Here is a 26,592-nt window from a genome sequence, read left to right as displayed (position 1 = left end):
ACACAAAAAAGAGAATCAAACTTTGCGTAACTTTGTCCGCATCAAAGGAGACCAAAATTTATATTGGGACATCTCGATTCCCCCCCGAGGGGAGAAGATCCCACCTCGTAGCGTGTCCGGTCGCTACACCACCCCCTCCGTTCCTAGCCAGTAGTGGCTTTAACGGAGGACATCTTCTCACCCTCAAACTGATTGCGCACCACAGCTTTCAGTCCAGGCCCCGCAGAGATGCCACCGATGCAGATGCCCCGAGGGACATCTACATCGGTAAAAATTCACCCCGAGATAGATTTACGTGTTTATGCCTTCAGATTGAAGACAACGGACACCTGCAGCTACCACGTCGCCCTCAGGAACTAAGCTAGAAGCCTAACCGCGGAATGAAGACCTCGCACCTAGTCCTAACATTTTAAAGAGCCAATTTCTGAATGTCTCAGATCCGCACTAACAACCTCTATAACAAACTTTCCCACTAAAGTTTCATACAACGAAATTTAGACCTAGTTCCCTTAAGAACCCCGCTTATTTACCCAATGAGTTTATTTCTGACTCCGCTCCGGTCCGCCCGGGAGAGGAGAATAAACGCCTACTTCCGCACAGCTCCATCGCGGAGTCCCGCATGACATTCACCATCTTTCGTAAACTGCCGTCAAGACATCCCTGCATACCACCGAAGCGGCACCCAGAGACGCCTCGCCGACAGTGTCGTTAGCTCATAAACACCCTCGTCGGAGCGCAACCGCACCCGCCGGGCAAGGACAACCACGCCCGCCGACCGCGGCCGCAACTCCGCCGACAGCTTAATTTCAATACTAGAACACCAATTACATCTAACAGAGGCACGCTGCCTAAGCGCCTACCTTCGGTCAATCAAACTGCCCAGACGGAAACTATCCACCCGGGTTCCCATCCTAAATTCCTTCAGCCGCCCTGCCCTGGGCAAGGGATCTTAGGAAGCTGGCCACTATCGTCCATTCACTGCGAGTCCTCCAGTTGACTCGCAGATCCAAAAAGGAGTGCACTCTCTCGAGTTCCCTACCAACTCTGGTACGTTCAGCTTCGTACCGGGGACAAGTATATAGGACATGGTCCACTGTGTCCTCAACTCCGCATTCCGGGCATAACCCGGAATCAACCAACCTGAACCTCGCTAGACTACCCCTAAAGGCACCATGTCCCGAAAGAAATTGAGTTATGTACCGATTGGAGGGAACCCAACTAATAGCTGGCAAATCCCTAACATTTGGAAAAATACCATGCGTATATCGACCCGTAGAAGAGTCGGCCCACCTAGCTTGCCAAGTGTTAAAACCTTGGTCTTCAATTTCCCGCATACGCCCGGTAGTAAGAAGACCTGCCTTCTTTGAAATGTACCGCTGGCTACGCTCTGTAGCCAAAATATCTACTGGCTTGATGCCAGCGATCACAGTTACTGCCTCTCGCGAGACAGTCCTGTAACCGCCGACAACCGCTAATAACAGAAAACGCTGGGCTCGTAACAGGATGTCCCTATAGCACTGAAACCGCAAACGATGAGCCAGCGTACAACAATATGGCCTCACAAACGCCTTTATAAAGAATACGCATGGTACGGTAATTCAACCCCCAATCGGGATGGATCACCCTACGGACGCCGAAGAAGGCATCTATAGCCCTCTTCGCCACAAACTGGAGGTGCTCCTTGAAGAGAAGCCTCTCATCAAGGATAAAACCCAGATACTTTTGGACTGTCACATACCTAATCGGAAGGCCGCCCATCACAGCCCGCGGATGACGGGTTGCAGCGAGCCGGCCCTTCAAGAACATCATAGTGGTTTTCTCAGTGCTGAAAATGTTGAAGACTCCGCAACCGGAATACCCTACATCCTTGTGTCGCCCTGAGCTCGATCTCGGCACGCGAATTGCCCTCGACCAGCAGCAGCCCATCGTCGGCATAAGCCACGATACGACAGCCGCCAGGCATCCGCAATTGCATGAGAGAATCGAACTCGACGACCCAAACGAGTGGACCTAGCACACTGCCCTGTGGACATCCTTTAGACAGGGTCTTTCCTACTTCAGGAATGCTGTCACGAAGAACGACAGTTCTGCCGCTGAAATAACTCGATAGAGTTCTAATTTCGTCTCGCGTGCAACCACGATTTTGTTGCTGTAACAAGGCTGAGGGCCACCACAAGTTGTTGAACGCCCCGGATATATCCAAGAAGACACCGAGTACATCTTTGCACTCACTGCCTGACGCCAAATTCATGACCCTGATTATCGCGTCATATGTGCCCTTATCGGGACGGAACCCATACTGTTCGTCCATCAGCATATGGTTAGAAGTTAAGCTAGCGTTTATGCGGAGGTACAGGACTTTCTCGAAGACTTTACCAACTACAGGCAAGAGCGTCAAAGGACGGTAGGAGGAGCTAACAGTGGGCTCCTTGCCGCCACCCTTGAAAAGCAGCTTCAAAATCCCTCGTTTCCAGCACGCTGGGAAGTGCCCAGCAAACAGCAACCTATTGTATACCCTAGTCAACACACCTACAATGACAGGCAGGGTGCGAACAAGGAGTTCCACCGTGATACTATCATATCCAGGGGCCTTATTCCTAGCCAGGCTGCAGATCACTTGGCGGACCTCCGCTTCAGTGATCTCAGCGGATGCAACTTCAGAATTAAAATCAACAACTTCCTGACGGACTCGCCGGTGATACGAGGTCTCGCCAGCCTCGGTATCATCCGGAAGAAGATCGTCCATTAGATGAGTTAGGACCCGATCTTTGTCTATTACAACGCCGTCTTGGGTCGAGAGAGCCGACAGAAGAATGTCCTTTTTTCGCTTGTGTCCGAGAACCCTATACACGACACCCCAGGGGTCTCTATTCCCTTGCTCTTGGACAAAAGAGCGCCAGGAATCCCGCTTGGAAGACCTAATACTGTGGAAGTACTCGGTCCTCTTCTGACGGTACTCCGCAAACAGAACTGCACGTCGATCAGGATCACGCGCACGCTGTGCGGCTCTCCTGAGTTGGCCCACAGCCTGCTTTACTGCAGTCAAGTCACGAGTCCACCAACCAGCTACTCTCTCTCGACCCGTACTCCGGGGGATAGAAAGCTCGGCGGCTTCAACCACCGCCGAGGAGAAAGACTCTGCCAGGTCGTCCAAAGGCACATCGTCCAAGGTACGGGTGTAAGCCCGCATCTTGGCCGCGAGAATATGAGAAAACTTGGGCCAATCCGCCCGCCTGTGCAGGAAGCGTCCCTGCTGAACAGGAACGTCCGCCCTATAGACTTTGCGCAGCCTACCCAGCCAATCAAAAACTATCAGTCGATGATCGCTTTCGCAATCATCGACTACGGACCAGTTAAGAATCCTACCAGGGACGTCCTTACCCATGGTCACATCGATGTTGGTGCCATCAAAGGCCCCCCGCAATCCAACTGCACCGACGAAGGTTGGCAACTCGCCGGCGACATTAAATACATCAAAGTGATGCTGCGCAATGAAGCCTTCCAGAAGTTCACCGCTGTCATCCGAGATCCCACTGTGCCAAAGAAGCGATTTGGCGTTCGCATCAACTCCTATAAGAATAGGATAGCCCGCTACCAGCCTGATAATATTATCCCATCTTTCCAAATGAAGTTCAGTGGGATTCCTGTACTGAAAGTACGAACTAATAACAACCAAGTCTACACCATCCACAGCAAGCTTGACAACGACATGATGCGTGTCAGAGGCCTGCCGTATGAAGACACTATCTAATGACTGCCTGCACAGCACGGCGGATTTACTTTCCCCGACATAGAACTTGTTCCAGCCTGAAAAACCTGGCAGATCACCCTTAACCACGTAAGGGTGCTGTAGAAGAACAACATCGAGGCTCCGGAGTTCGACAACTTCACCTAACTCTACTTGGTCCGCGTAGGCCCCCTGGGCATTAAGCTGACCGAATCTAACCATCAAGAGAGTTGAAATAGATCTCAACTGCTCTTAAGTAGCAACCGCACTCCATGCTAGTAACTGAGTGCCTACTATTCTTGCGCAACCTTTTACAGTTGACACAAGCCGGAGCCTCTTTCTTAAGCGGACAGTCATCGCGCTTATGGCCCTCATCACCACAATGCGCACAGACCGACGCGTATCTACAGAATTTGGCCCTATGGCCGTAGCGACAACACTTGAAGCAACGCTGCACGTCAAGGTATTCCTTGACGCGGCAGGATGGAAAATCGAGAAAGATTCGACCCTCGGACACAAACCTCTGGAAGAGACCAGCCCCTAACTCGAAAACACCTTGATACCGTGGGGCATCACGCTTTCCGGTCTTGAAGACCAACCTACACTCTTTTTTGAACGTCGCCTCGTCCAAGTCGGTATTCTGCTCTCGAATGAGAGACAGAACCTCCTCGTCCGGCAGGCTTCGCTCAATGTCATATACTATGATACGGGGCCTTCTCAGTCGCTTGGGGTCCACCTTGACCTCAAGCTTTTTAACCGCGGGAGACTCCGTGATGACCCGGACAGTCTCCTTATTATCAGCAACCACCACTAAGCCTTTGCTGGTCTCTTTGATGTCCCTAATTCGCAGCTCCTTCCGGTCACTGCGAAGAGCGACCTGGAAGTCGCGCTTCAATTCCGTGCTCGTGGTCTTCGAGCCCTCAGCCTTGTTGATGAAAATTACCTCTGGCTTCTTAGCCACCTTGCCAGCTTCCCGCTTGTACTTAAGGACGTCAGCGTAGCGCCTGGGCTGCGCCGACGGGGCCTGTACTACCTTCGGAGCAGCAGCCCTGACCTCCCTGGGCCTGGAGGCCAGGGACTCGAAACCCTCGGACAAAGCTGCTACCGCGGACTTCACCCTGAGTATCCGCGGCAGCATGTTCTTTTTAGCCCCAGGGCTGATGGCTCCCGGGAGTATTAGAAACTCGATCAGGTGATCCTGATCTTCCTGGACCCCCTTCGCTAACTGGGCAGAACTGCCGGGTCTGCCCTTTGCCTTACGAAAACCATCTATGGCCGGCGGTGTTTTAGCCCGGACGGGCGCTCCCGTGTCCATTGCACTCGACTCGTCGCTGGACGAGGAGGAGGACGGCACGGATTCCGGCTTTCGCTTTCGCTTCCGCCTGGACTTCCTAACTTCCTGAAACTCTGTCCTGACCGAAGATCCCCTACTGGCCTGACAAACTAACGAAATCTCGCCGTCTCACTATCCACTGATTTGGGCAAGCCCACGGTGTGACGACTGCCCGCAGCGAGTACGGGAGACTCTTACGTTCTCCTGTCACTCTTTGTGCCTCTTGGCCGCTGCTGGATCGATTGATTGCGATACTACTCGTACGCCAAAAAACCACAAATTACGGCCCTCGCTCTGATAAGAGCGCAGAAGGACTACACGCTCGGCCTGTTTTCTGTTACGGGGGCTAACGACCAGCAGTCGTTGCCACCTTTCAGACCCGTTGAGGCGGACACGCGTCGCAGAAAACTTCCTCCGTTCACTCCCGCAAAAAGTGAAAAGATGTGTCTATATTTAAACTTTGTGCTAGCTGTGTTTGCAATCCTCGATTGGTAGACTTGATACCACTGGAAGGTACACACTCGACCAGCAGTCAAAACACCAAAAGTAGACAAAAACCACAGTACTCTGGACGCACTAAAGGAGACCAGAGTATTTATATTGGGACAGCAGAGATATGAGAAATCATTACATTAAAAGAGTGACTGAAAAGAGAAACATTGACTGTAAGAGAGGAGAATGTTATGAGTCCAGCAGTAGTAAAACCTAAACAAGTTTGCCTTCTCCCATTACACATAAGCTAAGTTTTATAAAAGATTTTGTGAAGGCAATGTATTGTGATGGGACTGGATTTCTCTTTCTCAAAAACAAGTTCCCTAATGTAAGTGATGCTGAGATAAAGGAAGGTATACTTGCTGCAGCAAAATAAGAAAACTAATGAATGCTATTGAATTTTAAGACAGTTTGAATAACTGAGTTTGCTCCATAGAAATTTTTTAAAAAGATTGTAAACAACTTCCTTGGAAACCATAAGGTAAATAACTACAAAGAATTTATAACCGAGTTTCTCAAAAACTATAAAGCTCTCAGATGTAATACATCACTAAAGATCCACTTCTTACATTTTCTTCTGAATATTATCCTTACCGATCTTGGAGGTATGAATGACAAATATTGAGAACACTTTCACTATGAAATGCTGCCATGGAAACACACTATCTGGGAAAATGGAACCCAAAAATGCTGGCTGACTACTTACTGCTGGAATCTCAAAACTGACTTGCCTACAGTAAACTATACCAAAAAATCCAAAAGAAGATTTTAAGCATGTAGAAATTGCATGTATAATATCGTTATGCTACCATCACAATGGTTTTTTCTTACAACAAAAAATGGTAATTACAAAAAAACTATGTACAATAGAAAGAAACCAGATGGAATCAGCATCAAAAATACTAATATAATATTCAGATATAACATTCTTGTAACAACAAGAACAGTTGTTTAGGACTGCACTGCATTTTTTGTTCAGTGTAATTTTTATGGTAGTCAGAATTAAATTTGGTATTTTAAAATGTGTTTAATAAATCTCATGAATGAAATTAAATAGATTGCTATATAGCAAATTTTATTATTATATTACATTTTTGTTTTATTATTATTAATATAAACGCCTTATGAAATTTATAATTATAAATAAATTACTGATTAATTTAATGTTTATTATACTTTTTTATTAAAATATCACTTTGTAGATTATCATTGTTCATTTAACATTATGTGAAGTCTTGCAACATGTAAATGTCACTGCACCAGCTACTAATATTTAAAATTAATGGATTCAATTAAGCCAGAGAGGCCTTACACTTATCAATTTGTAAACACACTTTTTTAAAATGTGTGTAAAAACAAACTTTTTTTTTAAAAATGTACAGTTTCTTTTTTAATTGGTTGTTTATTGTGAATCTTTGGTTTACAAATTAATTTTGATTTCATTTCTGCCTATATTGGTTGAACTTATATACATGAAAAAAAAAAACACATGCAACTTAATTAAGAATAGATCTAAAACTTTATCAGAATCTGCCATTGTTGTAACTCTACTTGATGAGCCCTTAGCTAATAGTAAATTGCTTAATTACTAAGTAGTTTCACAACATTTTGAAGTTTATTTCAAGATTCTTTATCATTTAAAAAGATCAAGATAAGTTCGCCCAATTAAAATCTATGACAGCTGACTATTTAGTCGAAGTTGCAGTGTTAAAAGAATTAAAAATATCACTCTCAGCTGCATAAGTGACTATCTAGAAGAATATACTGAACCTTTTGTCCTTTATTGGAATAAACTACTATTAGGCATGATAATGCTAATCCCTTCCTGTTAGTTTTATAACTCAGTATCCAGATGAACTGAATACTAAAAGAATGAACTGACCACTCAGAAACCTAGATTTGATTCCTGCTGAGAATTCTGAGATGTGCTTCAAACTGTATTGGAGAAAACATACCAGCTACTCTTCAACAGCTACCAGTGATAGCAAAGAAATTGGATGAAATTTACTTTTAGAAAAGAAATAAAGATTTGAAAATATGTTTTTTTCAAAATCGTAGTAATTAGGACAAGAGGCAGTTATATTTTATCTAAATTAGAATCAAAGCTTATAAAACTATTATTATTAAACTAAGCTTATTGAAAATTCCTTCCAAGTTATAAATATACCGAGTGTCTGAAAAAGAACTCTGCAGTTTTAAATTAAAATTAGAATTTCAAATGTACATGTTTTAATACATGAAAGTACAGAGTCTAGAGTTTTTTTACCTCTCAGTGTAACTCAATATGAATACTGTTCACAGACCTACAGACATCAAAGCGATAAGCCAACTGAGCATATCTGCAGAAATTACTTTTATGGCTGCTGTTTTTCTTTCCCACAGGGGTCAGGGGACTGGATTTTTTGTCGGTATATAATGTTTGTTACGTATCCCCAAAAGAAGAAATCCATCAACGTCAAATCAGGGCTTTACGGTGGCCAAGCGATGGTAGCTACTCTTCCTATTCAGTCATGGAGTGCAGTCTGCACAACACTAGCATGATGTGAAGGATTTCCAACTGTTGGAAAATTAGGCCCTCTATTTTTTCAATCTGCCAAACATAAAGCTCTGTAACGTGCTCAAGAACACTATTCCTATAAAAGTGGCTCATGAAAAAAACAAAATGGTCCAAAAATTCAATTATGCATGATACCAGGCTAGACATTCACTTTAGGACAGTTGCAGACAAATTCCACCAATTCTTGTGGGTTTTTGAACTCTGTTAAAAATAAAACTCACTGTAGGTAATTTTAATCAGCAGAAATAAAGTCTAACATGGTTGTTAGATTAAACTCTTTGCGGCTTATTGTCAGGTTTAATTTCAAGGAGTATCTACAGTTTCTAAGCACAAAGTTTCAATCGCTTGTGAGCAACATCATGGACAGTGCTTTAGGAATGTTTAGTTGATGACTAATACTATGAACTGTACTTTTTGGACATCGTTGAAAAAACTTTGAATTGTTTCTGTGTTTTTAGCAATTGTTTTAGTTCTACCCAGTGAGTGCCCTTTCAAATCGCTTGTGGTTTCAAAAAATGTTCACACCACTTATGCATGCTTTTGTCTCTCGAAGAATTTTTACAATAAACCTGCGTATAATTTTTTTGTACAATTGTCACTTTTTTTGTTTCTGCAAACCTGTATGTACACTGTACTGTACATGCATTGTGCTTTCTTTTGTCTCAATACCATACTACTGAGGAGGGGCTCATAACATTTTCATTTTGCCTGTAAAACAGTTTAATGCAGTTGCTATCTGAAGGAAAATGTGTAAACTACAACTTAATTGTCACCACTTCAAGATTACACATAAAACATTATTGAATGTTGCAAAATAAAAACTATATTCATTTTGAAGCCACAGAATTCTTTTTCGGACACCTATTATATAATGAAAAGACAGAGTGAGAATCGTACACCTTTTTTATTATTTTAACTGCTATTTTGTTATTTGGAACTAATTTTTCTTTTCCATATCTTTCATGGTAGATGGGTAAAAACAGCTTAAAAATGATTTACTAAAAATAAAAAAGTTTTAAGAAGGGAAAATGGTTTCACGATCTTAAATTTTTACTGCCAAAATTAAATTTTTAATTAAAATTTATTTTGTTACATTTTCACCAAAATTATAAAGCAAGAGATAAAACTAATTGATTGCTAAAACTAGTTGTAATAAGATCTCAGACTTGATCCAGCTATTTTCATAATTGTTTTTTTCTTTTTTTAATTTTAAGGATATAAATAATTTCACTGAAAAAATTTCTTTAAAATGTTTTTAATTTATTTCAGTTTTGCACCTCCATATATAAAAGGAGATAAATCTACATTGTGGCTTTATGAAACATTTTTTGATGCATGGGGATATGTTCTTACAAAAGAAGCTAGGGAAACATTTCTTACTGGAGGTTATTACACTGTCACCCCGAAACCAGGCTTTCGTATCATAGCACTAAACAATATGTTTGCTTACACATACAATTGGTAAAAATCAATTTTTTTTTTGCATTTTGTGTTCCAATATTTATATTTTATGACTTTTAGTGCATAATCTGTTAAGTTTAATGGGATTTATAAACTTTAAGAGTTCATGTTAAATGTACTGTAGCAGTTGTTGATTTCAACAACACTGATATCAGCTTAAAAAAGCCTTAAATTAATCTGTATGTTGAGATGTAGTAAGTTAAAATTACAATTAGTTTTGCTGAATTAAAAGTAGTTTTTTTAAATTTTGAATTGAAGGTATGTAGTCTTTTTTGTACAGTCTACAGCATATTAGTTCAAAAGTGTAGTTGTTTGTTACTTTTTAAACTTTATTATTACTTAATTGGAATGCCTATTGGCAATCTGTATTTCAGGTTGTGATATTTTATTTCAAAAGTATATTCCTATTTTTTATTTTAAATTGTACAGTTATGACTTATTTCAATTTTAACAATGAATACAATGTTTGGTCACAGAAAACAACAGAAGCACACAGAGAACTGCATTTAGTGTTATTTAATTTCAGTAATCTAGTGAAATCAGTTTATAAAATGTGACATCAACTGCTGGCTATTTAATGTGGACTTCACTCTGTGTAATTTATGTTGAAAGGGACATGACACATAACTGAAAAATTGGTAAATAATTAAATGCTGTTGTAAAATATAAGATTTTACTAAGCTATCAACTGAAGGGTGATTAATGTTTCTCCAGTGATTGGTATCTTTTGTTAAAATTACTTTTAATAAACCAAAAAAATCATTGTAATAAATAAAATAATTTTACAGTACTTAACTTTATAAACATTTCAGTCTTCAACTTACAAAAAAGAGTGGATATTTATATACCACATTGATCATATATATATCAACCATGAAAATAGGTTGACCCCATTTTTGAATTTAATTTTTGGAAAAATGTTTGTAGAAATTTTTATAATATTATACATAATTGTTTAAATTTTATATCTAAATAGCATCACAAAAGAAAATGTAAAATTGTGTACAAAATTTTTAATAAGAAATATTTTTAAAAAATAATGATTGCAATTTTAAAATTTTTATTTAAATTGTTTTTCTATATTTTCATGAAAAAAAATTTCATTAAAAAATTCACTGACAACACATGAAACTTGAATTGACACCTTCATCATCACTACAGCCATCTGAAAATAAAATGTAGTTTTCATTATTTGATTCTTCCTCCCTCAAAATGTCACCTTCAGTTCCATCTGTGCACAGCTAATGCAACATTTTTTAAATCCTTGTCTAATGCTATGTGGTGTTATAAAGTTTCATAACTTTATAACACTACATGTCATTTACATGGCTTTAATCTACTCACATAATAAGCTCAGAGAAAAGTTTTTTATTCTTCCAGCAGGAGTTAGCTGATGACTGTTGCTTCACATCTAACAATTAATTTTCTTTAAGGTTATCTTCAAAAGGCTTGTTTACAACTATATCCAAAACCTGTAACTGTGCCATGAGGTATTATAACAAAATCCCTGATTAATCTTTTTACTTTCTGTTTTACATTTTCAGTCAAGTGACCTACTGAATGCATCTAATATTAACTAGATCACTGTTTTCTAACTTAAGTTTCTGGACCCAACAGTTTTAAGCCAATCTGTGAGCAAAGATTCATGCATCCAACCTTTTTAAATACCTGACCCTCTAATATAAAAGTGACTATTCCAGGATGCCTTAATATATGGCCTATAAACTCTGTCTCTTCTTTTAACTATATTTTTCCAAATGCTTCTTTCTTCATCAATTTGCCGCAACACCTCTTTATTTGTCACTTTAACCACCCACCTGATTTTTAACATTCTCCTAGAGCACCACATTTCAAAAGCTTCTAATCTTTTCTTCTCAGGTACTCCAATCGTCCAAGTTTCACTTCCATATAAAGTGATGCTCCAAACATATACTTTCCTGACATTTAAATTAATTTTTGATGTAAACAAATTATATTTCTGACTGAAAGCTCGTTTCGCCTGTGCTATTTGGCATTTTATGTCACTCCTGCTTCGTCCATCTTTAGTAATTCTATTTTCCAAATAACAAAATTCTTCTACCTCCATAATCTTCTCTCTTCCTATTTTCACATTCAGTGGTCCATTTTCATTATTTTTACTACATTTCATTACTTTCGATTTGTTCTTCTTTATTTTCATGCAGTATTTCTTGCGTATGACTTCATCCATGCCGTTCATTGTTTCTTCTAAATCCTTTTTACTCTCAGCTAGAATTACTATATCATCAGCAAATCGTAGCATCTTTATCTTTTCACCTTGTACTGTTACTCCGGATCTAAATAGTTCTTTAACATCATTAATTACTTGTTCTTTGTAAAGATTAAACAGTAACACGGATAGGGAACATCCTTGTTGGACTCCCTTTCTTATTACGGCTTCTTCCTTATGTTCTTCAATTATTACTGTTAATGTTTGGTTCCTGTAAATGTTAGCAATCATCCTTCTATCTCTGTATTTGAACCCTAATTTTTTTTTAAATGTCAAACATTTTATTCCATTCTACATTATCGAATGCCTTTTCTAGGTCTATAAATGCCAAGTATATTGGTTTGTTTTTCTTTAATCTTCCTTCTAATATTAATCTAAGGCCTAAAATTACTTCCCTTGTTCCTATACTTTTTCTGAAACCAAACTGGTCTTCTCCTAACACTTCCTCCACTCTCTTCTCCATTCTTCTGTATAGAATTCTAGTTAAGATTTTTTATGCATGGTTAGTTAAACTAATTGTTCTGTATTCTTCACATTTATCTGCTCCTGCTTTCTTTCGTATCATGACTATAACATTCTTTTTGAAGTCTGATGGAACTTCCACTTTTTCATAAATATTACACACCAGTTTGTATAATCTATCAATTACTTCCTCACCTGCACTGCACAATAATTCTACAGGTATTCTGTTTATTTCAGGAGCCTTCCTGCCATTCAAATCTTTTAACGCTTTCTTAAATTCAGATCTCAGTATTGTTTCTCCTCTTTCATCCTCCTCAACTTCCTCTTCTTCCTCTATAACACCATTTTTTAATTCATTTCCTCCGTATAACTCTTCAATATATTCCACACACCTATCAACTTTGCCTTTCGTATTATAAATCGGTGTACCATCTTTGTTTAACACATTATTAGATTTTAATTTATGTACCCCAAACTTTTCCTTAACTTTGCTATATGCTCCGTCTATTTTACCAATGTTCATTTCTCTTTCCACTTCTGAACACTTTTCTTTAATCCACTCTTCTTTCGCCAGTTTGCACTTCCTATTTATAGCATTTCTTAATTGCCGGTAGTTCCTTTTACTTTCTTCATCACTAGCATTCTTATATTTTCTACGTTCATCCATCAGCTGGAAACCCAAGGAAACTCTGAAACCCAAGGTTTTCTACCAGTTCTCTTTATTCCGCCTAAGTTTGCTTCTGCTGATTTAAGAATTTCCTTTTTAACATTCTCCCATTCTTCTTCTACATTTTCTACCTTATCTCTTTTACTCAGACCTCTTGCGATGTCCTCCTCAAAAATCTTCTTTACCACCTCTTCCTCAAGCTTCTCTAAATTCCACCAATTCATCTGACACCTTTTCTTCAGGTTTTTAAACCCCAATCTACATTTCATAATCACCAAATTATGGTCGCTATCAATGTCTGCTCCAGGATAAGCTTTGCAGTCGACGAGGTGATTTCTAAATCTTTGCTTAACAATAATATAATATATACAGTATCGCCTGACTTTTTCCATGTGTATATTCTTCTATTATGTTTCTTAATCTGGGAGTTGGCAATTACTTAATTATACTTTGTGCAAAATCGGTCCCCTCTTTAATTCCTTTTGCCCAGCCTGTATTCATCCACTACATTTCCTTCTTTGCCTTTTCCAATGCTTGCATTCCAATCTCCAACTATTATTAAATTTTCATCTCCTTTTATGAGTTTAATTGCTTTGTCAACTTCTTCGTATACACACTCTACCTCATTGTCATCATGGGCACTTAAAGGCATATAGATGTTAACAATCGTTGTCGATTTAGGTTTCCATTTTATCCTTATTACAATGATTCTATCGCTATTCATTTTGAAATACTCTACTCTCTTCCCTATCTTCTTATTCATTACAAAACCTACTCCTGCCTGCCCATTATTTGAAGCTGAGTTAATTATTCTAAAATCACCTGACCAAAAGTCGCCTTCCTCTTCCCACCGAACCTCGCTAATTCTTACTACATCTACTACATTTATCCTACCCATTTCCCTCCTTAAATTTTCTAACCTACCAACCTTTTTTAGACTTCTAACATTCCACGCCCCGACTCGTAGAATGTTCTTTTTTAATTTTCTGGTGACCCCCTCCTTAGTAGTCCCCCCACCTGGAGATCTGAGCGGGGACTAGTTTACCTCCGGAATATTTTACCAAGGAAGGCGCCTCCATTATTGCTTTTGAAAATGCAGAGAGCCACATTTTCTTGGAAACAAGCTTGCTCTTGGAAAACAGCTGTAGTTTTCCATTGCTTTCAGCTGCGCAGTACTCAGAGGACTGAGTGATGTTGATATGGCCGTTTAAGTCGTCCTGACCTACGCCCTTAACAACTACTGAAAGAGCTGGTGCCCTCTTTCAGGAATCATTCCTTAGTCTGGCTCTCAACAGATACCTCTCCAATATGGTTGCTGCTTCGGTCCAGCTACTCTGTATCACTGAGCACTCAAGCTCCCTCACCAACGCAAAGGTCTCATGATTCATTGAGGGAGTTTTCTCTTTAAAATCACAACTGTTGGTAATTTTGATCAATCAGCTAATACATATAGTTTAACAGTTATCCGTACTTTTTCATTTCCATTTGTTTTAATTAACTCAAATTTTTCACCTTTTGCGTTGACTGTTAGTTTGTAGGCATGTCAAGAAAATGGCAGTTTGATTAGCATTCCAATTCTGTCTAGCAGATAATGGTGTGTTTGCCTTAAATTAATAACTTTTTTCTGGAAAGCAATATATTTTTCCTCATAATCATTGAGCTTAATGTTATATGACTTCTTAAGGCTAGCCCATTCCTTTTCATCATGCACCTACACCAAACTAAACTTCCTTTAAAATTTTCTACACTTTTTCTTCAGCAATTTCACAGCCTTTAATCATGATTGTGTCGTGATCCTTTACATCTATTTTCTGAATTTGAGAACTAAATCATTTATTTCTTAAAAACGGCTTACCTGTAGTTTCTGAAAGATCTCCAGAAAGATATTGTGGTCAATAAGAAGTCTTTCTGCTTCCTCCAACAATGTATGTTTTTTTGTTGACGCCATATTTTTTAGCTGCACTACAGTTATTAGACTTTCAGGCTTCACTTATTACTTGTTATTTAAATTTTGCATCAAAATTTCAGCAAAAACCTTTTCCACTTTTGCTCATTTCTGAGGGGAAAAAATTACAATAAATAAGTCTTTCAAAACAGGATGATACTCAAGCCAAATAACTTTGATTGAGAATGAAAACTAAAGTTACATATGCAAACAAAACAATAGAAAAACTGCTATGAATTACAATGAAACCTGTTTAATGGACACCTATATGTAAAGGAGAACACCCTCCGCCAACCCCTCTGTTCCGAGCCCTAATGGGCTTTCTATCATAAATATAGAAATGAAAATAAACTACAAAACAACTTAAAAGCCTAGTTGAATCCAAATTGTAAGTTGGCCCCACATGTAGGTAGGAGGGACCTGCCCTCTCTTTTGTAGGAGAAACATAGGAAAGAACCTCTACATAAATCAGCGTAAATATGGTATTTACTCGGTTTGTAAAACACATATTAATTCACATGATGTCTTTGGAAGTTACTTATTATCAACAAATTAATTTTATGAAGTATAGAGAGTCGAATAAGTTATTTTTGTAAGAATGTTTATCCAAAAAGTGTTTCTTTGAAACACTTTCAGAGAACTACTACCTACCTTATCTTCCTTTGGAGATATCATTATTGCAGTAGAAAATGGAATAATTTTAATTGTGGCTAGGTTGAATCAGATTCTACTTTGATTTCTTCTTTTGATTCATAATAGTTACTCTTAGTTAAGTGGATTCTAAAAATCAAAGACTATACAAAAGCCTTTACATTGACTAATGTATTTGTCTTTACTGAATGGGTTTTATTAGCTGACTAATAATATATGATGATTGAAGAAAAATAATGCTTAATTAAGCCTACAAGTTGAAACTGGTTTGTATTAAATTACTTCGACCTATCTACTGGTAGAGTAGATTATTTTTGATAAGAAAGAATAAAATTATATGATCTCTGATTGTGAGATTCTCTGCTTATAAATTGCTCACAAATACCAATTATTCAAAATAATTTTCAAATTGATATAAATGCTCTGTAATACTGATAGAATATAAACAAAGAATGGGTTAGCATCTTATTATGAGAATTCAAAATGTTTTAAATGAAAGATCATCTTCCAAACTAGACCATTTTCCAATTATTGATCTACATATGTTTATAACACAAGATGAAGTCGTCTTCTTTCTTTTGTTTCTCTCTTACTAATATTAATTTTTAATATGAATATTATCTTTTTTTTAAAAATAAAGATCTAAATTTATTTTAATTATATTTGATACACTTTTTTGATTAAAATTATTAAATGTTAAAAGAACCACTTTCAAAATAATTAAATTTTTTCATCTATTCATCATTCTTTTATTGACAATGAAATTGTTTAGTATTTAATGAATTTAAGGTTTTATCAGATTACACATTATGGTGTTCAACAAGTTTCAGGATTTTTTCTTATGAATAGATTTTCCTAATTTCTATAAGGTTTTTTTATAAATAGTGTATTATTTCTTATTCTGCAGTATTTTCTTATGTATTAATATTTAAAACTTAAAATCCTAAATATCTATTTGATATCTTATTTTTAAGCACTTTTTGATATCTTATGAACTCTTGATGAGTTTTAAACAATTTTGATTTTTCTGATAAGAAGAGATTCAATTTTTTTTATAACCATAATATGACAAAATGACTGTTAAACAATCCCACAATTGAGACAATTTTATATTTGTTTAATGAAAAGCAGTGCAGTTCTCCTATTGTTATGAGGGCACAAACAAACACATCACCCAAATAGTAACGATATACCACTTTCCCCCTGACAGGTATATAAATAAAGAAATTAGATTTTGCAATAATACCATATAAATAAGTTTCAGCCATAATATCTGCGGTCATCAATTTATTATCTGAATTATAAATGGAAGAAGAAAGTACTAAAGTATTGAGTGTTGATAACAGTTGCATCAGCATCGCAGGTAATGCAGCATCTTCAAAGTTTCACTGATGTGAAATACAATTACATTTAAGAAAAGTAAATTAATTTTATATGTATAGATTTCAGTAAATAAATTGTTGGACATCTTAACTAAAGTCCTAGAAAAAGTTGTTTGCAACCTCTAGAAAGAATTTATTTGAAGCAGGACAGTCAATAAAGGTGATTTCAATAATGAAGTTATTTAGTAAACAGCTAAAATAGAAAAAAAACATTAACAAATTTATTTATCAGATGTTTAAAATTGAGATATTTAGGTATGGTATTCAATTTTTTGTGTTAATTCCTAATAAATATTAAATGCTTTAATATTTATTTATTTGCAATCTGTAAGATCTCATTAAGATGATGAATTATTTTCATCTATATAATAGTAAAAATTATTTTTATTAATATTGAATTCAAATTTATTTATCAGTAGATTTATGAAAAAAATAAAATAATGTCCTTTAACTAATTAATCTAATTCTTTGATTATTACTGCCTTCTAGGTGGATGATAATGGATCCTGTAGATCCAGCTGGAGAGCTTCAGTGGCTAGCAGAAACACTTTATGAATCAGAAAAAAGTATGGAAAAGGTTCACATTTTAGCACATATTCCACCAGGTACACCTGATACACTTCGAGTTTGGAGCAGAGAATATGCTCGCATAATATTTAGGTAAAATAAATTTGACTATCTAGAAATTGTAAGAAATTACAAAAATAATCCAATAAGACATTTAATGAGAATAGTATTAACAAGAAAGTTGTAATTTTTAATAATTATTAAAAATAAAATTTAAAAGAGCTTTTTTAACTGTTTGGACAATCAAAAAAGTTCAGTAATTTAAGCCTTTTAAAAATGTATATAATGAATACTGGAAAATTGAATTGTTAATTTAAATGTTGCACTTATATGATTCAAAGACTTATCTTTTGTGTAACTTCTTGTACTTAATTACCCATTAATATTCCTTTGAAATCTGTCTTCCAGGATATGATTCTCTAGGTAGAAATAGCCAGTTATTTAAAATATATATAAATATAAACATTTATCCAGTTTCCAATAATCTGAAACTTAGGTCCTGTTAAACAGTATCATTGTTTAGATTTCTATTTACTTGATTTCGCATTCCCACATGGTGCATCCCTTTCGTTCTTGAGAGAAAAACTAATTTCATAGGAAGTCAAGATTACTTTAATGTCAAGGCAATGCATTTTCTTGACAGATATTTCCAGCTATATTTTTTCCTTACAACATTCAGACAATGTTATATTACTTTGTACTGTATTCAATGTATCATCTGAAGGATCCTATCAGAAAACCAACTTATTACCGTAGCATTGTAAGCAAAATCCTCTTTGTCATTCCATAGTTTCTTGCTATTTAATAAAACATGCTTGTGAATTAAAGGAAGCTTGCAAAACTAAAAAGTATTCTGCAAACATTAGCTACAATCAAAGCAGTCAAACAATAAAAGCTTATCAGTTGTGCAGTATCATGCTACATAATTATTTTTGTTTCAATTCATTTTAAAGGATTTTAGACTTACTGTAATTACCGCTTTAATCCTCTAAAATGAAGTAACTTCCTTAATATGTGCCACAAAATATGTAACATAATGAAGGCTAGTGTTAAAGAAAAGAGGAATGCATAAGCAGAAAAAGAACACACTACTAGTCATAATCTCTGTTCATGAGCAAACTACTTTAGATGAATATTATTACTAAACATCAATATAGTGAACAATTGAAAGTTTATGTTCTCAGCAACTCAGTAAATTTACTTTAAAATTAAGTTACTTTAAAAAACCAATAAATATATCAGAAAGATAACAAAAATTTACTGATCTACATATCAGTTTGGTGAACCACAATTTTTTTTATCAGTAAATGTATTTTTGAGAATAACTTCTTCAGACTAATAAATGATGTGTAAATCATGAGCACAGAATGATGTATTTTATTCTGATTATAACATGACCTTATTATGAAAATGTTATTAGATTATATACTGGTACAAAACTGTCATTAGTATTTTTTTTCCCCTACAACCCTGGGCCGGACATCCAGTTAAGTATACTCGGCCCAGGGACGTGTCTTTGACTCTAAGGTGGTTTTCCCACCCGCCGGTTTTACACCCGGTACGGCAGGTCAATCGCCCCGGTACAGATCTTTTTTTTGCCTGCCTCTAATTCCCACCAAGGGGGGCCAAGCCCGGCTATGCCGTTTCCAACCCCCCCCCCCTTCCAACAGGAACCGAGTCTTGGTCTTTATGCCTTTTTGCCTCTAACCGGCATGACCATCACAAGGGGCGCACGCACCCCCAGAACCAGCCCTGCCGGCTGGGTCTAGGTCTTTTCTTTCCCCGCGATTTCTCCGCTGGAGTCCCCGTCCCCTCATTGAAACCCGCACACCAAGGCATGCAGGCTCTCAGAGACGGGGCTGTCCACCCTATCACCGAATATACCCATGGTTCCCCCGTCTTGACTCCTCTTCTTTGGTTCGAAGAACTATGCTAGCAAAGTTTCTGAAAACATTTCAATTTTGCTCGTTGACTAGCGCCCACTCAATTATATTGTTAGCATCCAAATTGTTATCTACAATAAATTGTCTATATTGTCCCCACCTCCAGCAGTCAAACACCAGCAGTCAAACGATGTGATTCACATCGTTTACCTCCTGACAGTAGTCGCAATAAGGCGTATCTCTTCTGCCAAATCTTTTAAGGTAGTGTCCAAAACACCCATGACCGGACATAAGTTGTGTAATATAAAAATTTACTTCACCATGTTGGCGGTCCAACCAAGCATCCAGATTGTGTATGACCCTTCTGGTCCAGGCCACCACATTGGCCCCATCCCACACCTCCTTCCACCACTGTCTGGTCATTGCTTCAGCCTCAGCCCTACTGCGCCCTTCCACTCTTAGTTTCCTACTTCTGACCTGCAGGCCTATCGGCGGAACTGACGCCAAAATACACGATGCCTCATGTGACAATGTTCTATAGCCAGCCACCACTCCTAGTAATGCCGTTTGATGCATACTTCTTAGCTTCTCTTTGTTCCTTTGTACTCTAATTGCCTCTGCCCAGACAGGCACCGCGTACAGCGCTGCAGACATCACTGCAGATGTTATCAGCCTCCTTTTAGATGCCCCCGGTACTGTATGCTCTGTAAATAACCTTCTTATAGCTTTGATAGTAGGTACAACTCTCTTGCACACCTTATCGATGTGCCCACCAAACTTGAGGCTCTTATCTATGGTTACTCCAAGGTATTTAGTGCTGCTGACCTCTGTTATATCTTCTCCACGGATCGCAACTCGAACGCTACGAAGTCTTCTTCTGCCCGTGAAGAGGATACACCTGCTTTTGGCCGGGGACACCTCCATGTTGTTGCTAGTAAGCCATGCATCTATAAGCTGTAGAGAGCGGTTTGCCTTGTTCTCCACATCATTCAACTCTTTGTCTTTCACAAGTATTGCAATATCATTGGCGTAGGTAACCACGTCGACTCCTCCCGGATACGGTAACCGTAGCACTTGATCATAGAAAATGTTCCACAACAGAAGCCCTAAAACGGACCCCTGCGGGACACCTCCAAAGACTTGAAATTTCTCCACTCCCTCCACTGTACGGACCTCCGTCTATCTCTGTGCCAGATAGTTGTCTACCTGATTCAATAAGTAGTCGCTTATGTTCATTTGTCCAAGCGCTGTTATGATGGCCTCCCACGGCACCGACCCGAACGCATTTTTTATGTCCAGTTGGATCATCAGCGGGATCTTTCTGGTCCTCCAGGTTCCCCTCCGTGCCTCCGCAGCCCAGTTAACCACCTTGTTAATAGCGTCCATGGTCGAACAGCCCTTACGAAACCCGTATTGCCCAGGATGCAGACTTCCGCTTTGATCCAGTTCAGCTTGAATCCTAACCGCAACAAGTCTTTCAGCAGCCTTGCCCATGTTATTTAGAAGACTAATAGGGCGGTACTCGCAGGTACCAGGGTTTGTGCCAGGTTTTGGCAGGAATACTGTTCTAGCCTCTTTCCAACATTGGTGGAATGTGCGGTGCTGTATTCCGTGACTCAGAACGTCCGTAATCTCCCATGGGACCCTTCTTGCGAGGCCTTTGATGACCGCAGCCGGGATCCCATCTGGGCCCGGACTCTTCCTGTTATTAAGTTTATCAATAGCAGCCATCACTTCGTCCTGTGCGAACCTCCCACGTTCGCACAGTACTACCTCCTGTCTCATCACCTCCTCCCGCGGGAAGAGCACAGACATCTGACGTGTTGCTTCCTCTCTACTCATCACAGGTACTCTTCTCCCTAGCCGTTTCATTATGATTTGAAAGGCTCGCCCCCACCGGTCAGCGTCAAGCTCACCGCACAATTCCCTCCACTTTGACCTCTTGGCGTTTTTTATCAAAAAATTCAGCCTTTTCCGAGCCTCCCTATAGGCTTCCATGGCCAGTTCACGATGGGCCTCGGGTCCTGGTCTTGCCCTCAGTCGCTGAGCCGTTCGCTTGCATCGTTGTAGTGTTGTTCTTTGTTCAGCTATTTCCTGGCTCCACCAGTACATAGGGTGATGTCTATGTGTTACTTCCGGTATTTCAGAAATTTCGTGCTTAACTATTTCCTGGAAAACCTCCGGATCTAGTCTACTGCCATCTGATATTTTCCTTGCCGCTAGCTCCACCACAATTTTCACCTGTCTGTCGGTGAGTCTCCTTATCAGTTGCGACGCAGCAGAGGGCGCCAAATGACCTTGTACTTCCAAGGAGACCGCAAGATGGTCACTCCCTGTCTCATCTTCCAATACGCGCAGCACAACTCTGTTAGTGTCCACCCTTCCATCCATAATTGCCAGGTCCAATATGGATTCGTGGCCCCTCGCTCGATAGGTCGGAGTCCCTTCGTTTATACATGTAGCGCCGGTAGCCGCCAGGAAGTCCTCCAGGACCCTTCCTCTGGCATTCGTGGTTCCTGCCCCCGCTACCATGGTCCTACAGTTAAAGTCCCCCAAAATAAGAACTCTTTTGGGGGACTGCATCACTAGTCGCTGTAATTGCATGATACTATGTTGATATTCCTCTATTAACACATTGGGGCTAATATATACTCCATATATTATATAATCTTCAAGTTCGACGGTTACCGCACCCTCTGCTCTGTGATATAGGCAATAGTCACGACTGCCGGTAGCCCGCTTTACTGCTACTTTCCCTGCCACGTCAGGTACCCATTGTGAGTGAGCGGCCGCGTACACGTTCGGCTCGGTGGCCACTTCGAAGTCGTATCTTCCGCGACTAGCTATCTCCTCTACTAGGTCAATGCTGAGAAGGCTCGATTATTATTTGTTAGTAGAATTCTTAACATGTCTTTTTACATTCAGTGCTCCCGGTTCTGTGTGTTGAGCTTTTACAGTCGAGACATTTCGTGGCCTCTCTACATTCTCGGATGAGGTGCCCCGATCCACCACAATTATAACACAAGTTACCCCGGTCAGGGCCCCTGCAATTCCTACTACCATGTTCCGTAGCCCAGCATCTGTAACATCGTTCGTTCTCCGTCCGGATGTAGCCCCGACAGTTGACCCACCCTACCCGGAGCCTGGAAGCCACCAGCTTAGTCGCCCCTCTGTGAGTAGTAATTACCGGGGCGTTTTTCGTGTCACCGTATGCTCCTCTAATAGATGTAATCTTATAATCTTCATCTTTTCCAAGGACTCTGTCTAAAGCCTCTTTGATCTCGTCTTCTGTGGTGTCATAATCAAGATCCTTGATATGCACCACGGTCCTTCTATCACCTCTTGTTTTTAAATCCACCTGGAGGTCTGCCGCTCGATCCCTTAACATGCTGCTGAATTCGCCAGCCCTCTGTGTTCTCTGAATTCGGACCTCCAACTCTTGATTGCGGCCTTTCCTTATTGAAAGGACTTCGCCAGCCTCCTCCTTAGTGACTTTGTTTTTGACCGCCCTTAGGAGGTCCGCATAGGTTTTCCCCGGCGCCCTCACCACCACTGTCTTGCTATCATTGACCGGTGGGGTGGCCCTCCGCGCCGAAGCCGAACGGGACCTGTCACGTGCTTGATCCCCCGTACTGGGTATAATCATTTTCGGAGGCACCTGTTTTGCACGGGACTAATAAATAATTATCTTCCTTATTATCACACCCTCTGGTCCGGATGGAATGACAAACACAACCTCCTTGCCGACGACTCTTCGCATGGCTCTAATTATCTGCGCCGCAGCTGCTTTTTTCCCTCCTCCGTACTGTACACAACCGTGTATCTCGTGCCTCTTGTTGTGACTCTATTGTCCTCCAACACAGTAGAGTCCTGAATCATCATGGCCCCAGGCTTGGTGCCATGGAATTGACTACAGGGTCTAGTTTTAGTTAGATTTACGTAATGACACAACTGTCCTCCCCGTGCTCTAAATTGGTTATCTGGGTGATCCTGTTCATTGCCCAAGATGACCATCTTGTTGGCAGTCTTTCTAACAATTGATCGTCAATCAAGTCTATATCCAGTATGTCATCCTCCCTACGAGATTTGTCCGTTTGGGTCGCTTGGGTTTTGGTATCCACCTCTGATGTTTCTTCCTCTACCGATTGGAGCTCCCTATAGATATCTGTTAGCTCCCGCTCGTGAGCCTTTATAAATTCCGGGCTGGATTTGCCCAAGCTCTGTCGCAGCTGAAGTAAGGCGAGTCCCAACCTGCATGTAACACTTTTAGGATTAAGCGGGGCATCTTCCTCCTCAGATGATCCCGCCCTAGCCCTTTTAGCACCTTTGGTCTCCACAATCTTCCAGGTATTTTTTTCTTGAGTCTTAGATGACCCAGGGCCGCTTGTCTCCATCCCCTCCTCCATGGGGTTGAAGTAAATCGATTATTTTAGTATTTCTGAGTACTCTACCCAATTCCTATTAATTTGATATCCCACAAGGGGGGGTTTAAAATTTTTGGGTTCGGGCCCCCCAAATTTGGGAAAAAATTGTAGTAGATTGTCATTAGTATTAGATTACATAACTGTCACTAGATTAAGTAGTTACCCAAAGCAGCTATCTTCATAACAAATCATTAAATTTGCCACCGAGCATGTAAAACAAAACAGGAATTATTAATTATTACATTTTTAAAATTATTTATGAGTATTTTTTTTTAAATCTTGGAGTCCAAGCTATCAGAAATGAAAATACCAGTACTTAGTAAAAACAGTAATTACCATAAAGCTTACTTCTGAGACTTATAATTTAATTTTATACTAAGAACATAAAACATTACTGTAATTTTTTTAATCAGATTTTCACTCCACCAGAGTAATTATTAGACTAAATAAAAACAAAGAACACTGCTAAGTAGCTATTATTAGAGTATGCTGGAAAACAAGATTGCACATGAAAACCATTAACGGAAAGTTTACTTAACATTTGAAGTAATTGTTCAATTAAATAATTCATTTGATTGTTAATAATCAAAATGTACATGTAAGTTTAGATCTTAAGCAAAATTTGTCTAAAAAACCCTTGAGCATAATCTTATTTTCTAATTTATTAGCCTTGCTTTACTTCAAAATGGGTTTTCGTTAAAAAATTAATTGCTACAATATAGCTATAAAATTCTTTGAATAATATTACAAAACAGTTTTATAAATAGGTTCGAAGACATAATCATGGCTCAGTTCAATGGACATACCCATAAAGAGCAATTTAATGTTTATATACATGAAAATCAAGCAAGAAGTATAGCTTTCAATGCTGGTAGTGTAACACCATATGCTAAAAGTAATCCAAATTATAGAGTATATACTGTTGATTCAACTACTTGGGTAAGTACTAAAACTTTGTTAAAAATAATGTATACCAATAGTATTCTTATTTAAGAATACTATTAGGTATTATCAGTTTATTTTATATTTAAGTACTAAAAATAATTTTTGTCAAATCATAACTTTATTGAAAACTTAATGAGGTAAACATATGCAGCTGTACAAAATAACTCAATAGAGTAAGAACTATTTGTTTACAATATGGTGCTTCTACAATGACAATATCTATTTGCATCACTTATGAACAAACTTGATAAATCCATGGGTGTCAGTACTGTAGACACTTTGTCTAGTGTCTGATAGTAGTATCTTCCAACTAACTTACATAATCACTCCACTACCCGAAGACTTTTCTTTATCCAACTAAATCAGAGAAATGGTTTAAGGTGCCGGATCTGGTCATTAAGGTAGATTTGGCACCACTGATCATTCCCTTTGTGCAAAAACATGTGATGTAGCAAAACAAATGTGGCATGGGATTGTACATGTGGTTCTGGTCTTAACTAAATTGTATTTAGCTGTTTCTGCTGGTTTTTCTTACAAGTGGTTTCTCAAAGTCTACATAGCGACATTCATTTATTCTCTTAATTAGGATTGAAAGAAAATTAACTTTTGTGTCCTAAAAAATTATTCACTATATTCTTAAATGCTAAGCTCTTGCATTTTATATCCATCAGATGAGAAAATGTGGACCGTCAGCATTTCATGGATTGATTCTCTGTATCTTTAAGTGAACTCAAGTTTCACCACCAATCCAACATTTTGAAAACTGTGACCTCCGAACTTTAGAATCTACCAACAATTTTTTTTCCATGTTTAATTTTTATTTCCATTTTGGTAATATGATTACAAAAAAATAATTATAAGTCAATTTTGTTTAAAAATTAAGTTTATCACTTGGTAATTTGTCTGAATCACTTTCACCTTCTTTTCATTTTTTATCCATTATTGAACATTGCTCTCAGCAATTGTTGCTTTAGTGTACATTTATGACCATGCAATGGATATCAGTAACAGTAAAGTTATGTCCATATTGCACTCAATTGCAGCCTTTTGTTTTTGCTCCATATTGGAGCAAAAACAAAATAAAATATTAAACAAAATAAAATATTGGAAGGTAATGGAATATTAAGAATTAAATTAACTAAAAGCCATATAGCAAATGAAATTCTTACTGTAATACAAAAGCATCACACATAGGATAATAGTTTCACAAAAAAAAATGCTAATAGGCATTAATTTCAATCAATCATCATAGAAAAGAGAGGAACACCACTAAAGCAACAATAAAAATTTTACAAGTATTATTTAAATACTTAGAGAAATAATAATTCTAATTTCTATTTCATGATCTCTTTGTTTTAAAGCTTAAATGATCAAAATCATTACTTTTAGAGATGAATGAAAGAGAAAAAAATATTGACATCATTTTTATAATACTAACAAAACTAAGCTAATAAAGTAAATTTTTTTAGAAAAAAACAGTACTTGTTCAGTCTTCTATAAATTTTGATTAAAATCTGTACCAATTTAAAAATCAATTACCCCTACTTTGGGGGACTTTAAAAATTGAAATTTAATTGAAAAAGTACAATTTTTCTCTTCTACCCTTTTTCTTAAATGGGTTTTATTGTTTTAAGAGCAATGATTAAATAAATATAAATTTTATTCTTTGCTCTTCACGAATTATCTTGTTTGAAATCATTATTGATATTGCAAATTGCTAAAGGTATAAAGCCATTATAAATATTCTAATTTATTTGAAATCTTACTCTATATTTTTTTTATATCAGTAACTCAGATATTTTTCATAAATTTGAGATGTTTCTTTGTCAACAGTATTTTAAAACCTCT

At 38.2% G+C, this 26,592-nt stretch overlaps 1 protein-coding gene across 1 annotated transcript in view; it reads left to right on the top strand.

Annotated features, from left to right (window-relative positions):
* The window catches only part of LOC142317497 (sphingomyelin phosphodiesterase-like), a 71,511-nt gene that overhangs the window by 34,640 nt on the left and 10,279 nt on the right, over positions 1–26,592 (top strand). Inside the window, exons 6-8 of the mRNA XM_075354058.1 lie at positions 9,379–9,570; positions 17,415–17,585; positions 24,567–24,738. Of these exons, the coding sequence (XP_075210173.1) occupies positions 9,379–9,570; positions 17,415–17,585; positions 24,567–24,738 (535 nt within the window). The remainder of the gene's footprint in view (positions 1–9,378; positions 9,571–17,414; positions 17,586–24,566; positions 24,739–26,592) is intronic.

Source organism: Lycorma delicatula, chromosome 1, assembly GCF_047948215.1.
Source record: "Lycorma delicatula isolate Av1 chromosome 1, ASM4794821v1, whole genome shotgun sequence".
NCBI classification, from domain to species: domain Eukaryota; kingdom Metazoa; phylum Arthropoda; class Insecta; order Hemiptera; family Fulgoridae; genus Lycorma; species Lycorma delicatula.
The sequence above is the reverse complement of the archived record's forward strand: the minus strand, read 5'-3'. Positions and strand labels throughout refer to the sequence as shown.